The sequence below is a fragment of the Lonchura striata genome, chromosome 10 (assembly GCF_046129695.1).
Source record: "Lonchura striata isolate bLonStr1 chromosome 10, bLonStr1.mat, whole genome shotgun sequence".
Lineage (NCBI taxonomy): Eukaryota > Metazoa > Chordata > Aves > Passeriformes > Estrildidae > Lonchura > Lonchura striata.
This window is the reverse complement of record NC_134612.1, coordinates 15,090,844-15,106,394: the sequence shown is the minus strand read 5'-3', so window position 1 is coordinate 15,106,394 and position 15,551 is coordinate 15,090,844. Positions and strand designations below refer to the sequence as shown.

Below are 15,551 nucleotides of genomic sequence, written 5' to 3'. Positions count from 1 at the left end.
TCCGGCCCTGCCCCCGGCCCGCCTCCCGCCGCGCCCGGCACCGCGGCCCGGGCCCAGCCTCATTCAAACGGCGGCAGCGCCCGGCACCCGCCGGCTGCAGGTAACGCGCGGGGCGGGCCGGGCCGGGGTGGGTCCGTGGAGGGTCCGTGGAGCTCTGGCAGCCGGCTCGCACGGCGACCTTGGCCCTGGGGGACGCGGGCATCTCCACGCGGCCTCTCCCGCAGCCGCCACGAGCCTGGGCGGCCGCGCCCCCGCTGCCTCGGCCGGGCCGTGAGCGCGTCCGGGGCCGCGGCAGCCGCGTCCCGGAGAGGGGCCGGGCCAGCGGGACCTGCAGCGGATCGCCGGCCTCGCCCCCTCCCTGGAAACCTCACCAAAACCCGCGGGGACGCCGGCCGCACTCCCGAATTGGATCAAACCGCCGGGATTTCTGAGGATTAGGCGAGCCTCCTGAGCCCTGTCCGCTCCCTCCCTCTCCATCTCGGTGCCTACCGCTGCTCTTTCTGCGGTAATTTCACTGTTTTTCAGCCCAGGCCTGGTTTCCAGCAGGCCCCGAAGCTGCCGCGGTGGCGGCCCAGCCTTCGGCAGAGATGCAAACCGCCCCTGACCATTATTTACCGTTTCTCAGCTTCAGTAAAAGGGACTGGGAGATGTTTTATGTGCCTTGGGTTAGTTTTATCCAAGATAAATATGATTGAAGTTGACTTTCCATACCAAAGTCTCATTTTTGAGATGTTTTCACTCAGTATTGAGTTTATTGGTGGTTCCTTGTGCTTAGTCCAGCATCACCAGCTACTTAATTACCAAAAAATGTATTTTTAACTGCGTGGCTGTACTAGCTATAAAGTCAAGGATTGTTTTGGAAACATGTAGCATAACATCACCTGTGCCTTGAAATTACATTTTTGTTTAAAGTTATTTCCTATAGCTCATTTGAAATAATATATTCCAAGTGAGTACCTTAATTTTTACCTGTTTCAGAAAAACAAGTTAAAGATGCATTGCAGAAGAGAAATTGACATTTTCTTTTAATGTCTCCCTGCTTGGTAGTTTACTTATAATGCTTTTCCATATTTAAAAGCATCTTGGGTGCCTGAAGGTTGAGCTATTTATCTCTGTGTGAGGGACTGCAAGGGGAGAAGATGAATTCCTTTGGACTTTATTTTCCTGTTAAAATACATGGAGTCAGCATGTCTTACAAAATAATTGAGCAACTAAAACAGAGGTGCTATCTTGTGTTGCAGAGCTAAGGAAGAATAGTTTTGCTTTTGGTGACGTGTACTAGTTGACAACATGTTGGCCACCAAGCTGTCCCGCCCTCTCTTGAACTTCTCTGTGAAAGCCCTGAATTTCAAGGACCTGGGGAATGGCTTCAGGTAAGTAACTTGGTGGAAAAGAGGAAAGAGTGGCATCTTGAGTAAAGCACACATCAAAGACTCAATTGATATCAGTGGGACAGTTTATTTACAGAGTCACAAGGTGGTTGAGGTTGGAAAGGACTTCTGAAGGTCATGTGGTCCAACCACCCTGCTAAAGCAGGGCCTCTCTGAGCTGGTTGCCTGGAGCTGTGTCCAGGTGGCTTTTGAGTATCTCCAAGAATGGGTACTCTAGAACCTGCCTAGACAACCTATGCCAGGGCTCAGTCACTGAGCTGAGCACAGCAGAGATGGAGTCTATATGCAAGGTGAGGTTGACAACATACTGGTTTTGGGTTTTTTTTCACATTGCAGATAAAAAGTTAAAAAAAGCATTGATTCAGTATCCATCAAGAGGGTTTTTATGAATATCAGCAAGGCCATGGTTCAGTTCAAGAAACTGTCATATATTTCTGTGATTTCCTGTGATTAAAGAGGCAGCAAATCCCATGAAATAAGAAATTTGAGAGGGAGGGTTTTACTGAGAAATAGAAGTGGGCTGAGTTATTAAGCTGTTTTTTTCTGCAGATGAACAGAAAATTGCCTAATTCTGATTCCTAGCTCTGAAAAAATTCCAACATTTATATTGCTGTATGATTGGAGCCCTATTAGTCCAAATTCAGGGGAAGTTGAGTGCTTTGCCTGGCTTTGTTTTAGAGCAGAGTTCCCAAACAGCAGGGTGTGTACCACTAATTGTACATAAGCCATTTAGAAGGGGCTCATGGCCTGTTGCACAAGAGCTGCCACCTCCAGTGTTGCTCTCCTGCTGCTGATAGAGAGGTCCAACATCATCACAGTCAAGGGTGACTCTGGTAACAGGGTGTTAGAGATAGCTAGGCTGTTAAGAGATTTCCTGTGCAAACAGACATAGGTCTTTTATCTCTTATTTGCTCCACATACACCAGAGTTCACCTGCAGGAATCTGCTGTGGCCTTAAAACTGCAAACTGATGTTTTGTTGACTTGAGGAAAGAATTTTCAGCATATTCTTGTTTCTTTTTCTTCCGTCTTCTGTTTGCTTACTGTGTATTTGTGCTTTGTGTGTCTTGTACTCAGGGCAAAACTGTATTGCATTTGCAAATCCCCACAAGCTGCTAAACCTGCAATGGAAATCCAGCTGTTCATTGAAAGGCAGTGCTGCCACTATACCAGTGTCTTAATGCACTGAAGCAGTGTTTATATACTTGAATTTCAAGCTGAGGACTCCTTTTTTTGGTGGAACTGAACAAAAGGCAATGCGTGATTACAAGGACAAATTCAATTTGAGGACCATCTGTGCATTCTGAAAGTCTCTGTTGTGGTCTCTAGAATTTAATGATGCAGAATGATAAAAATGGCTTATGGTACGTTAGTGTACTGTGTGGGGGCTCACATCACTTCCTGGCTCTTCCTGCTGACAACTTTCCTGCTCAGCAGCAGCCAGCATCTGTTCATCTTTTGCCATTGCCTTCAGATCAAGACAGAATGTCAAGTAGGTGTTCTCTACAAATTATTGTGAATTGAGTGCTCTGCACTCAATAACAGGACCAAACGTTACACTACAAACTAAAAACCAAGTTTATTCAACTAAAAGAAATGTTATTAACATTTCTGGGAACTTTAAGACACACCAAGAATCTTAGTGTTGTGGTAAGAGTTTCAATCCAGGATTGCAGGTCAGTGATGTTAACACACACTGCCTGGGCACTGACCTTTGCAGCAATTAAGTTGTCTATAGCTATTTCAAGAGCTGATTTGGCTTGTGACACTCTAAGTTAGAAAAACAACTAATCTGTTTCAGGAAGGTGGGTGAACACCACTGCCTGAATGTGTCATCTCCTTTCCCATCTAGTTCAAAGCTTCTGCCTTCACAGATCCCTTGATCTCCTGAGATATGGCTCAGAGCCAGAGAATCTGCAAGCTGCTGTACAGTGTAGCACAGGTCACCGTGGAAGAGCCTGTGATGTCTGAGCTGGAGATAATTGTGAATGATTATGCAAATTGACTTAGAAAAGCAGCTCTGGGAAGGATGGATGTTGTTGGAGGAGCCAGAGAGTAGATGAAGTACAGCAAGTCCAAGGGAAGGATGAAAGCTCCTGTAGGGCAATGTCAGTGCCCAAAGCAAAAATGAAAAAGCTGATAAAGTCCAGAGAGGTGACTGACAAGGACAGAGATTGGGGTCACTCTGATTTGGTGTTCAGGCTCAGTTTTGATGAATGATGGCAAGACTTAAGCCAGAGCGATGCTACTGGGTAACATAGTTTTTCTAAATGAAATCTCATTTCCTGGAAGGCATTGTTCCTTTGTTCTGGTCTGTCTTTGTGAATATGTTTTTTCTTCTGGGAGTCACACATACTATGCGGAGGAGCTTCAGATCTGCATGGCAGGTATTGCTCAAAGACAGTGTTTCTTAGCTTAAACAGTTGCAAAAAGATTGTAAAATCTATGTGTATTTAATGGGTAGACACTGCAGGGGAAGAAGTGTAATCCAGGATGAAATAAGGATAGAGTTGTGTGTAAAAGGAATGAGACAAATCCAAGGAAATTCAGCCTCAGGCTGGATGTCAGAGACAAAGCCACAGCAGAATACCTTCATCAGACAAATTAATAACTTCCCATAGCCCAACTTTGTGCACATCTTAAGTGAGGGTGTTGTTGCATTTGAAAATGCAAATACTGCACTGCCTGTTTTCTGGGCAGAAGCAGCCCTGTGCCTCCAGACCAGGAGCTATTTTAGAATACTTTGTAGTACCCAGACAGCTTCTGCAGCTGGAAATAGCATCAAGGTCTTTGGAGAAAAAATGTGTCATACACAGGCTCAGACTAAGGAGCAGTGTAGACTAGATTGTCTTCCCAAGTGACAATCTACATCATATATGTAGGCAGCACTGCATTCCTTTTACATGTGTATGTTGCTGCAGCAGAGTATGGATAAGATATTCCACATCTGACTGTTCTGTGGTTTTGGGTTTTTTAACAGGCCCGTGCAGAGATTTTCCTTCCCTCTCTTGTCCCCATGTGGCAGCCGCTCTTATGCAAATGAAGTCGATCAGGTGAGTGTGACTGTGGTTTTCAGGAACTGGTTCTGCTGAGCTGGGGTTTTAAAATCCCTGAAGCCTGGTGACCAAACTCATCTTTCCAGTTTGCTAGAAAGACTCCAAGCTGGACCTCTCGAGCATACTCCACATTCTTTCCTAGCACCGAGCTTCCATTGACGTAGCACAGTATGTGCTGCTAAGCATGGAAATAAACAATCATATGAGTGTGTTTTTACTATTTTTGGAACTCGCTCAGCAGATTAAATGTTCCACCTTGCAGTGGAGAGGACCTTCATGACAAATTCTTAATAAAGCACTCTTTCTGCGGTGTAGTTGTTTAAAGACATGAAAATAAATCAGTGTGTCCTCACTATTTCATCTGGAGAGTGGCCCTTTTTAGCAGCCCTCTCCTTGAAGATACTGACTTGCCAGGAGCAGTGCCAGGCAAAACAGAGGGGAGTGTTTTGTCATCTTGTCTGTCTTGTGTCACAGAACTCAGCACTGTAGCAGTGCTGGAGTATGCACAACTTGTTCCATAACTCTGGAACTCTGGAAATGAGTTTCAGAGGAACTCAGATGTGATTCTTGCATCACTGCTGGGCTTCCAGTGTGAGGAGCCTTTGCTGCTTCCATCCAACTTCCACCCTGATCAGTTCTTGAGCTTGCTGGGGAAAGCCAAATTTATAGTGTGCTAAAAGAGACGAGTCAGAGTGAATTGCAGGCAATTATTATGTAATCACACCCACAGCAGCACCTTGGATGTGTGATTGTTGCTGTTGGGCTGTCTGATGCACCATTTCAGCTTGTTATTTAACTGCTTATTATTTAACTGCTGCCTGTCTTTGGGTTAGAAAAAGGAATTTGGAGAGGGAAGGAGATATACTTCCATTTAAATTGTAAGTTGGAAAAATAGGAAGACCAAAAAAGCCCAACCAGACAAAAGGAGTGATTACCTACTGGTCCTAATATCATATATTAACCCCACTTGAATCTTCTTAGTTCTTAGAACCCAGCTCTAGAGAGCTTAGGTGCTAGAGAGAGAAAGACAAGTGAGCAGTCAGAAAGATTAAACTATATCCTTTCTGCAGTCAAACAGTCTTCTCTATGCCCTATGGGCTACATGTACTGTGGAGTGGAATCCTGCCTGCTTTGAGCATATAGGAACAGTTCCTGATGAAGGGAATATATATCTTGGGAACTGTCTGGTATATTTTCAGATTTCAAGATGGATGTGAACTGCCAGAGCATGGTGGTTTGCTTGATCTGTTTGCCTTGGAAGCCTGTGCCAGAGGTGCTGAACTGCTCCATGTTGGGAGGGCAGTGATCCTGCCTCACTGGAGTGAACTCGGTATGAAATGTGACATTCCTTGTGTTCAGGAGGCACTGAGTAGCAGAAGCTGGCAGTGAATGTAGAGAACATCCCTGAACAGACTCCTCCTGGCCAAGGATGTGACTTGTTCTGTGTGCTGCAAATCACCGATTTCAAATACTCAATTCCAGTGCATTTTGTTCTGGTTTGTTTTGCAGATTGGCAGCAGAGCTGTGCTTATAACAGGCTGTGACTCAGGATTTGGATTTGCCTTGGCCAAGCACCTACATGACAAAGGTTTCATTATTTATGCTGGCTGCCTGCAAAAGGTAGGGAAAACAAAAACTGTTCTTCACCTGTGGCATGTGCAGTGACACATAGCAACTCCAGTCTTCCCTCTCCACTCTGCACAGCTTTCTGCCAAGGAGAGGGTGGTTGGTACCCCAGAGGGAAAGACATAGGTGCTTGAATTTCACAGAGCAGAACCAGGACTGAATGGTATCTAGGGAGGTTCTTATTCTAGTATGTTTGAAAAAGACCACATTGTGGTCTGTTCCATGTCTGATGAACTGGAAGCCCAAATCTAATTTTATAGGCTTAATCATAAGCAAATTTTGATGTCAGGCTGTAGTCTGGACCTTTGGCTCTGCTCTCAGATGGTATATATTTATGCAAGGCTTAATTTGGTTAATTTTGAAATACACCAAACCACCAGTGATTTTATGGCATGTGTTTTGAGCATATTTTTCTATATTCATGGGCACAGCCATGCCATGGTGTGTATTGAGGGTCTCCTGAAATAGTTGTGGGGGTGATGGAGTCCTACCAGTGCAAATGAGAGAAGAATCAGGCCACAAACAGCTTGGTGTGGCAAAGCATTGGTGGTTATGGAGAACAGGAGAGAGTTTTAGTCTCTCTCTCCTTATGAACCACTGAACTTTTCTTGGCTCCAGGGCCGTTTCCTAACAGAAACAAACTTACTCCTCAGGATATCCTGGGGTGGGTCAGCTAGTTTGATCTAATCTTTTAGCTCACTCATCACTATAAACTTATCTTGAATAGTGATACTATTTAAAGAGAATTTGCCAGGTATTCTTCAATGTTATCCGACTTTCTACTAGTATTTTTTTTTTTGCATTATTACTAGGTTTTGCTTAAATTAGTAGTTTGTTTCTGCATTTTTTCAAAATAGGTGTCTGTCTCGATAGCTCCGTGTCTTGTGTCTCAGTGTTGGGTCAAAGATTTATTTGTTAACCTGGGCTCCCTCTACAGGCGTCACAGCGGAACAGGACACTTGGTACAAACTGCTGCCTCTTAAAAGTGCTCAAGACAGAGGGTAGATAAGTACTTTTTTGATAGATATTTCTACTCAGCTTTTGTAACTTAAGATCAACATTAGAGAATATAAGAACACTGCAAACCTAAAAAAACACTGTTTAGACTAATAGCCTATCTCTATGTTGACAGAAGTCAAAAACTGCAGAGTTGCAGAGTTACTTATGGGTTTCATTTCTTCTGTCTGAGCTTCTAAAAAGGCACAATTTTCAGTGGACATATCTAACAGTTACTGTAACCTCCCTTCTGGTTTTGTTGTCCTCAATACTTTTTCTGCTGAATACATGCTTGTGGAAAATCTTGGTCTCTGACAATTTCAACATAAGTTGACATGCAGCAGCATGTCAGAAGTCTTTCAGACTTTGATCAATATTAATTTCCTCACAGAAAAACCATCAGAAAGCTTTGCAGTATCACTCTGTAATTAAATACTGCTTCTTTAGCTGAATTCACACACCATGTTCCAAAATCTGTGTGGCCAAGAATGCCAAGAATGGTAACAGCAGTTGTCATTAGAAAACACTGGAAAATGCAAAGCTCCTTAGTTAGCTGAGTGGCCTCCCATGTGTCTTCAGGCCATTATACTCTGTGTAGAACCAAAACAACTCCAGGATACTGAGCTGATTTTTTGCTGTGCTACAGGCTTCTTTAGCAAAACCATAAGCAGAATTCTGATCAGAGTATAATTATTGCTGATGCTGATTTTAACAGCAGAAAAAGCTTGGTGTTTTTAGATGCTAGATAAAAGTAGAGGTAGAAATAAGGAACGTAATCTTTGTCTTGGATATATTTGACCTAGCCCTGATGTAGAAGAAATGACTCTGAAACTTCAGTGTTGCTTCCATGGGTTTGTTTTTCACAGCACACCTGCACATCAGGAGCAGACTTCTGCTTGGGGAGCCACTGTGTCCTCAGGGCATGCACAGTTCTTAGGAATACCATGTCCTTAACTGCAGATTAAAAGTATCTGCAGTGCTGACTCTTTATTAGGAAAGATTTCCTAAAGTGGCTAGATCCTGAGCACCTGGCTGTAATTTTACTAAAGGAAACGTGAGAGAGGAGTGTAGAGTCATGACTGAGGGGAGCCCGAGGATGGATCTGTGCTAATAGTGTACTGTTTCACACACAGTTACTTCCTAACGTTTTCAGTGGCAAATATACTCATGTGAGAGTTGTGTTGATGCTGCATTGCCAAAAGACAGTGGTAGACTGGATCCAATGAACGCTCATGCTGCAGCTGTTTTATTTTACCTCTTTGGTAAATATATGGAGAAGCCAGCTGACACAAGATGAAGAAGGTATTTTTCCATCTGTATCTGTTACCATTGGACATATGTGATGTTTGTCTCTGCTGTCAGGAGTGCGGTGGAACCCCTGTTTGCTTTGTTCTGCGTGCTTAGCTTGCAGGGGAATGAGAAGGCAGAGGTCCTCTGAAAATGCTGGCACACAGGCTGGCTACTGCAGGGCTCCACAGGAGTGCTCAGAGCCACAGGGTGTTAGAGACCAAGGACACACTGAAATAGATACAAGCTAAAGCCCAGGAGCCCCAGAGAGGGACCATGGAAAGAGGAAAACAAGGCAGCCATGTGCTTTTTCCATGTGTGAGAGCTGGGCCCACTTGCCACAAGGACAGTGTGCCCTGGGGCTGGCAGCAGAGATGTATTGGTCTCCTGCTGTAGCACGAGAAGATCCTTTCACTGCTGTGTATGGGCCTGGGGATTGTGGGACAGGCTGCATCCCCTGCCAGGACACACCAGGTGTCCCACTTAAACATCTCCCATCTGCCCTTGCTGAAAGCCAAGGGAATGGCCTTGTGGGTGTGGGTAACATCCAGAGTCCAATTCTTGGCCAGAATCCCAGCTCCAGGAGTCCCCGTCCAAGCATCCAGCTGCATGTGGGTGGGAGGGCAGGAGGGATCTGGCTTGCAGAGCCAACCCTGTCAGGGTTGAGGAAGAAGATGCTGTGGACTTCCCAGCAGAGCTATGAGGTCTCTAAGGCTGGTGCAACCCAGAGATTTTATTGCACCTCATAGAACTGGGATCAGGGAAAGAAGGACCTGGGCCTCGCTCTCCTTCTTTCCTTTAGCAATATGGGGTTTTTTTTTCAATGGACTTGCATGTTTGCATTTGCTGATTCCCTGATGGCATTCCCACATTTGCCACTTGTATGCTTTCCAGTGCTTTGCCATATAGACTGCTTTGGCACCACAGTGCTTTTGAGTGAGCAATAAACTTAGCACCAAACTCTTTTCAGTCACTCTAACACCACCATCAAACTGCGCATGAGACTTCTAACCACTCCTTTCTGTAATCAGTGTGCTTCCCTAGGAAGAGAGAGAAGTAGATGCCCTCTCTTAAGGACAAATACTAACTGGTGTTAACAGTCTGTGATGGAATATGGAAGCACAGAGGAGAAGACAGGAGATGTCAGGTAGCTACGTTAGTGAAATGTCTCTGAGCACAGTATATAATCGCAGGAATGAGAGAAGCCGGGACAAGGATTTTGGGAAGACAGGTGGCACAGAGACAAGGTTATATGGCCACCCTCATGTGGTATCCAAAATGTGGTCTCTGGAGGGAACTCTCGCTTGAGGAACATATGGGCAGCCAGGGCTCAGACTGCAGACAAGCTCCATCTCATTGACAGCTGCCTGCTGACCTCTGTCAGAGAGTGCCTGTGGCATCAGGTGTTCAGAGCAATCTAATGTCTTTCAGCAGTCAGGAAACAGGCCTGCTATGAAGTATTGGCCTGTTCCAGCTCAGAGGAAAACAGCTATCTAGTCAAAACCCCTTATTTGTCAGGAGTGAAGGGCACTCTAATGCTTCCCTGCTGATGCAGACACAGTGAGCGAGGCTACCTAGAAGTTTGAACGGTAGGGGAGGAAGAGCTGAGCAGACATCAGATGATCCTGTGGATATGTTCCATGTCTATCCTGATAAATGGAAGTAACAGACTTCTAATGAGGGATGATACTGAAGGAGCTTCTTATAGTAAAGACAGGAATGTTCTCAAAATAGGATCATTTTCAAAGTTATATCTCACCATCCTTTACATAAGTACTCTGGATTGGTCAGCACAGTCTAGTAGCTTATAACAATGGAAATGATTCAGGTATAGTCCCAGTGTCATCCTGCCATCCTGTGTCTGTGTCCTGGAAGCACCCTGGCCAGAATTTACCACTGCAAAGGGATGAGCTCTGGGCATGGCAGCCCTGTTGCCAGCAATGTCTGGCCTGTGTGAAAGTATCTCAGGGGTTAGCTGCAGTTAATTTACTGAGCTGTGAGGGAATGTGTGCTGGGGGAAACTGTTGTTCTGAGCTGAGAAGAAGGGAACAGAAATGGGAAATAAAAGTGAGAAAAAGTTGATAGGGGGAGGCAGAGAAGAGACCAAGATGCTGGAGAAGATGCCAGGGTGAATTGGCAGCAAACAGACTGGCCAGGCTCTTCAGTATCAGGCTCTGTAGCAGTCCTTTGGAGGCAGTAGTTATGTCTTCCACTGCCTGGAAACCAGTGTACAGATCAGTTGAAGGGAGAGAGCAGTGGACAGCAGTCTCTCATCTTGAGCTGTTGCTCCCAAAGCTGCCAGTGTGACCACAAAGCACATGCCATGTAGATATGCAGCCCCTTGCTGGCCATTTTATACCATAACTCCCCCAAGTGAGTGTCTGTGCCCCATGTCAGTCCAAGTGAGGATAGCACCACATTCCCACCACTGCATCAGTGGGACATAGCTTGGCCTCATGAGCTAGTACTGAGCAGGGTGTGCTTGCTGGGTGTCTTGCTGCAGGAGATCCGCCTCTGGCTGCTTTCTTGGTGGTTAAAGCAGTTTGTACCAGCTGACTTGGTACAGGACTCATGGTGAGATGGAGATGCTTGAGGAATGGTGTTCTGCAGGACCAGTCCTGTCTGCTCCCCTTCTTCCTAGGGCTGCAGGACTGTCCTGAATATTCTGTGACTGCCCTGTGCACTCTTTTGCTTGATTTGATAGCTGGTAGGTGTTTGATATTCTGCACAGGCTCTTTAGCCAGATCACAACCAGCATTTTCTTCCCCTCTAGGACAAGGGGGAGGGTGGCTCCAAGGAGCTGGATGCCATGAAGAGTGATCGAATGAGAACTGTCCAGCTCAACGTCTGTGACAGCAAAGAAATGGACCGGGCAGTGGAGCATGTGCAAAACAGCCTCAAGGACCCTGAGAAAGGTGGGTGTATGCAAGGGGTTCTGAGGCAACAGAGGGGACAGGAGCTTCCTTGGCTGGGCTCTGAGAGCATTGTCAGGGTGTATTTCAAAAGTTGAGCACATGATCAAAGGACATGAATCTTTGAGGAGCAGCAGGGCAGAGCAAATGGCCTGTTTGAATATTGTACTGCATCAGAAAGGGGCTTCCCACTTCACACAGCATCTACAAATAAACTGCTTTGTTCTCCACTAGCTCCTGTAGGGACATTGGCAAAAACCAGAGTGGTGTTCAAGGCTCTGGGATTAGTACTTTGTTCCTGTGAACTGAAGTTTATAGTGACTCCCTTTCTATCATAAAACCTGCCTCATGCCCAAAGATTGGGAATTAACAATGGAAATGTGTCCCCCACTCTTTCAAAAGGCAAAGGAAATTGAGAGGTTTTCCAAAGAATTTTCAATGAAGCTAGCTGGGCATCATTAATGCTATTGTAGATACTACCATTTAGAGTTCAGGGGCTAGCTGTACTGATTTTCTTAGCCTGGTTACTTCATTCTACTGAGGTGAGCAGCAAATTCTGCTCCAGTACTGTGAAAATTGCCTTTGCTCATACATTTCTGAAACCTTTCCACCCTTTGAAGTACATTTTTCTCCTAAAGGATATTCACATTCAACAGAAGGTTGTTTTAAAGCAGAACAATCAGTAATGTTTTGGTTTGGATTTTGCAAGCCAATTTCTTTTGATTTTCTTTGTATTTAATTTTTATATACAGATCTTCTATATAAATTAAGTTTTCTAGCTCTGTATTCTCAAGCACAGGCCAGGATGAAGTTGCCTTTCCTGGGTTCTGATAACACAGATCTGGACACAGTCAGTCAACAGATAAAAGTGAGTTTTTCTAAACAACAGACAGAAGCCTTTCTCAGACTTTTCTCAGCATGTTTCCTGGTGGTTATATTTTCTCAGGAGACTGAAGTGCACTCTGGACTCTCTTCTATCTGGTCTTCCCCATCACAAGTCATAATAAAAAGTTCTGTTGTGTGGTTCGATAACCTAGCACAACTAATGGTATTTGATTTTTGTCTTGTAGGGCTCTGGGGGCTGGTTAACAATGCTGGGATCTCCACATTTGGGGAAGTTGAATTCACCAGCATGGACACCTACATGGAGGTAGCTGAAGTGAACCTGTGGGGGACCGTGCGAACCACCAAGGCTTTCCTCCCACTCATCCGGAGGTCAAAGGGTGAGTGGCAGACCTCCTGACTGGCTCTCCCTGCAGCAGGCACCTCATCCTGCCTCATCTTGCTGTGTTAGAGGCCAGAAGGTCTATGGCACTTCTCTCTGCACCATCGACATATCAACACCTTCCTGCGCTCAGAGATAGAATGTGGTCCCCAGCAGACACACAGATGGCCTCACCTCTCTGAGTTACACAGCAAGGCAGCAGGCTGGAATACCAGTTATTTCTTTTTCCCATATGTGCTGCCTTCTCTTGCAAGATCCCACGCAAGATTTAATCCATTATATTTTCTTTTACCTGTTCAGAAACTGCAGCTCACAATAAATTACAGTGCCAGGAGCATTCCTCCCTGCTATATAAAAATCAGCTGTGGCAGGGTGGGCAGCAGCAGTGTAAAAAGCTTCTTGCAGGGAAATTGTTATTTTGCACTGTTACTCTGGGAGCCTGTGATGTAGGAAAAGAGGGGGTTGTACAGCAAAGGCTTGCAGACCTGGAGCTTGCAGGGGTCTCAGCAAAAGAGGCGAAAGCTTTCCTGTGCTAGGGTCTACTGCCAAAAAAATGAGAGTATTTTTCACTCTTGAGGCATCTGCAGGCATTAACAATATTGCCCAGTGCTGCAGACTTGGGCTGGATGTGGCCTGAGCAGCTCTTCTTCCACCATGGAAGGTTATCCACTTCTGAGGTCAAAGGTTCTCTTTCTAAAACAACTTAGCAATGAGCCCTGGTAGAAAGTACAGAGAACTCCAACCTCTGCCTAGACTAGAGCTTCCACAGCCCCTTACCAGCATTTTCACCAGCCCAGATTGATGGCTTCTGGCAGGGAGAAAGGCCTCTGTTCCTGGAGCCATAACCCAGTTGTCACATGGAAGAGTGCAGTGGATGTAAGTGGTTCTGCCCATTGGTAGTACAGGAGCAATCTATTCCGTTTTGAGAAGCAGAAACTCTAGGTCACCACTGACCTTTGATTTGCAAATAAACAAGCTCAAATTTTGTGCCAGAGGCTTTCCTTGCTCCTGCTTTCACTTGTCTGGGCTCAGTCCAAATTTCTGCTGAGCAATCCTGTTTCCCCCCACAGAGGCTCTATCCAGCCTTTCCTATGTTCCCCAGAGCACCGAGCTTTGTGTGTCAGCCTGTACCCGTTCCCTCAGGTAGAATGAGCCAGGGAGCACAAACCTGAAGGCCGTTGCCTAGAACAGCACTGCTCAGGCAGAGCCATGAGCAGGTCTGCCAGGCAGTGGGCAGGTGGGGGGATGCATGTTCAGGAATGTGTTGGGTGGTGGTGCCAGGTACCTGCTCCAGGCCAGGTACCTCGGCTCAGCTGTGCTCTGCCCGGCCTCTGCCTAGGTCGCGTGGTGAACATCAGCAGCATGATGGGGCGGATGGGCAGCCCCGCCCGCTCGCCCTACTGCATCACCAAGTTCGGCGTGGAAGCCTTCTCCGACTGCCTGCGCTACGAAATGCAGCCCCAGGGCGTCATGGTCAGCATCGTGGAGCCCGGCAACTTCATCGCCGGCACCAACCTGTACAGCCCCGAGCGCATCAAAGCCATCGCCGACAAGATGTGGGACGAGCTCCCCGAGATCGTGCGCAAGGACTACGGCAGGAAGTACTTCGACGAGCAGGTCAGCAAGATGGAGTCGTACTGCAACAGCGGCTCGAGGGACACCTCGCCGGTCATCGAGAGCGTGGAGCACGCGCTCACCTCCACGGCCCCCTACACCCGCTACCACCCCATGGATTACTACTGGTGGCTGCGCATGCAGATCATGACCCACATGCCCGCTGCCATCTCAGACCGGCTCTACGTCTACTGAGGCCTCACATTCATAAGCTATCCAGGTGGGAAATTTGTTTTAAAGAGAGCTTTGTACACACTTTCCATTAGTCCTTTTTAAATTTTTCTAACCTCATTTCAGAGTACTGTATTTTAGCTCTAAAGGGTTCATTTAAATATCTGACGTAACCTAAAAGGCCGTAATTTGCAAGGGATGTTTCATAGGCAGGAATATGTTATGTTTGTGCAGGGACAATGATGTTTTTGCTATTTATTTCATGTAATCCTTTCTTTTTTTCATGTCAAATATGAAGCTATAATGATTATTTAAACTGCAATTGCTCTGAAGTGTTTTCAGAATAATTTCTGCTGATGGTCTAACACAATCTTCACAATTCCTGCCTAGGATGCAGCCTTCACACCATAAAACAGAATCCCTCCATGCTCTAATGGCAAACCACTGCTTCCTTATGACAAAGAATGTCCAACTGACTTTTCCAGGCCTGGTCACAGTAGCCCAAGGCAGAGCAGAGACTTCTTTAACTTGAGGATCAGAACTCAAAATGCTCAAGGTGCTGAAACTGAGCAACTGACCCCATCCCTTTCTCTCTTAGAATTATACTGATGAAACATTAGAGAAAAGGAACCAGTCTGCTTTTCTCACATTCTTTCTTGCAAAGGAGTTCAATGGCCCAGGGACACAACCTTGCAGACTTTCACCACAGGAGTTTCTTACTCATATGAGCATTCCCATAACTGTGAGCAGCTTTACGCACAGGACTGCAGGTGTCAGGATTGCCCTGCAGTGACATTTCCCTTCCCTTCATGAAGTCCATAGTTAGCTTGGAAAGGAGTTTCTCTTGAGTCCCATTGCAGAGCAGATGGAGCAGAGAGGGTTATAGTCACATCAGTGAATGCCCTTCTTTCCAGGGACCTCATTTTCAGCCAAGTATTTGTACAGCAGCTTGCACAGAAGGCCCTCAACCCTGACCAGGCCTCCAGTTTTGCAGCACAGGTGATGATAACAATAATAACTTCCACTGAAGGAGTCACTGAGCTGAAATGCATGCCACATATCATAGATCTATCAGAACATCCATAACAAAAATGTTAACTTTAGGAGCAGTGTCATTTCCATGATGGTTGTTTACATATCTGAGAAATATTTGTTTTGTATTTTAAGAAAATAAAAGGGAAAAAAAAAGAGCCTTTCATGGGGAATTCAGGAAGAGTGATTTTTTTAAGCTTGAAAGGCAAAAATAAAAAGTAATTAATGACCATTATTAGTGA

The 15,551-nt window shown here is 45.7% G+C and overlaps 1 protein-coding gene across 1 annotated transcript; it reads left to right on the top strand.

Annotated features, from left to right (window-relative positions):
* Positions 1-14,335, top strand: BDH1 (3-hydroxybutyrate dehydrogenase 1). The gene is made up of 7 exons (XM_021536883.2): positions 1-100; positions 1,242-1,373; positions 4,371-4,443; positions 5,956-6,066; positions 11,129-11,270; positions 12,338-12,490; positions 13,832-14,335. The coding sequence occupies exons 2-7, from the start codon at positions 1,291-1,293 to the stop codon at positions 14,299-14,301; spliced, it is 1,032 nt and encodes a 343-aa protein (XP_021392558.2). The 5' UTR covers positions 1-100; positions 1,242-1,290; the 3' UTR covers positions 14,302-14,335.
* The last annotated feature ends 1,216 nt before the right edge of the window (positions 14,336-15,551 follow it).

Coding starts and splice junctions, on each gene's coding strand:
- BDH1 (XM_021536883.2), top strand. CDS start 1,291: ATGTTGGCCACCAAGCTGTCCCGCCCTCTCTTGAACTTCTCTGTGAAA. Junction 4,444..5,955: donor ATGCAAATGAAGTCGATCAG/GTGAGTGTGACT, acceptor TTTGTTTTGCAG/ATTGGCAGCAGAGCTGTGCT. Junction 12,491..13,831: donor ACTCATCCGGAGGTCAAAGG/GTGAGTGGCAGA, acceptor GCCTCTGCCTAG/GTCGCGTGGTGAACATCAGC.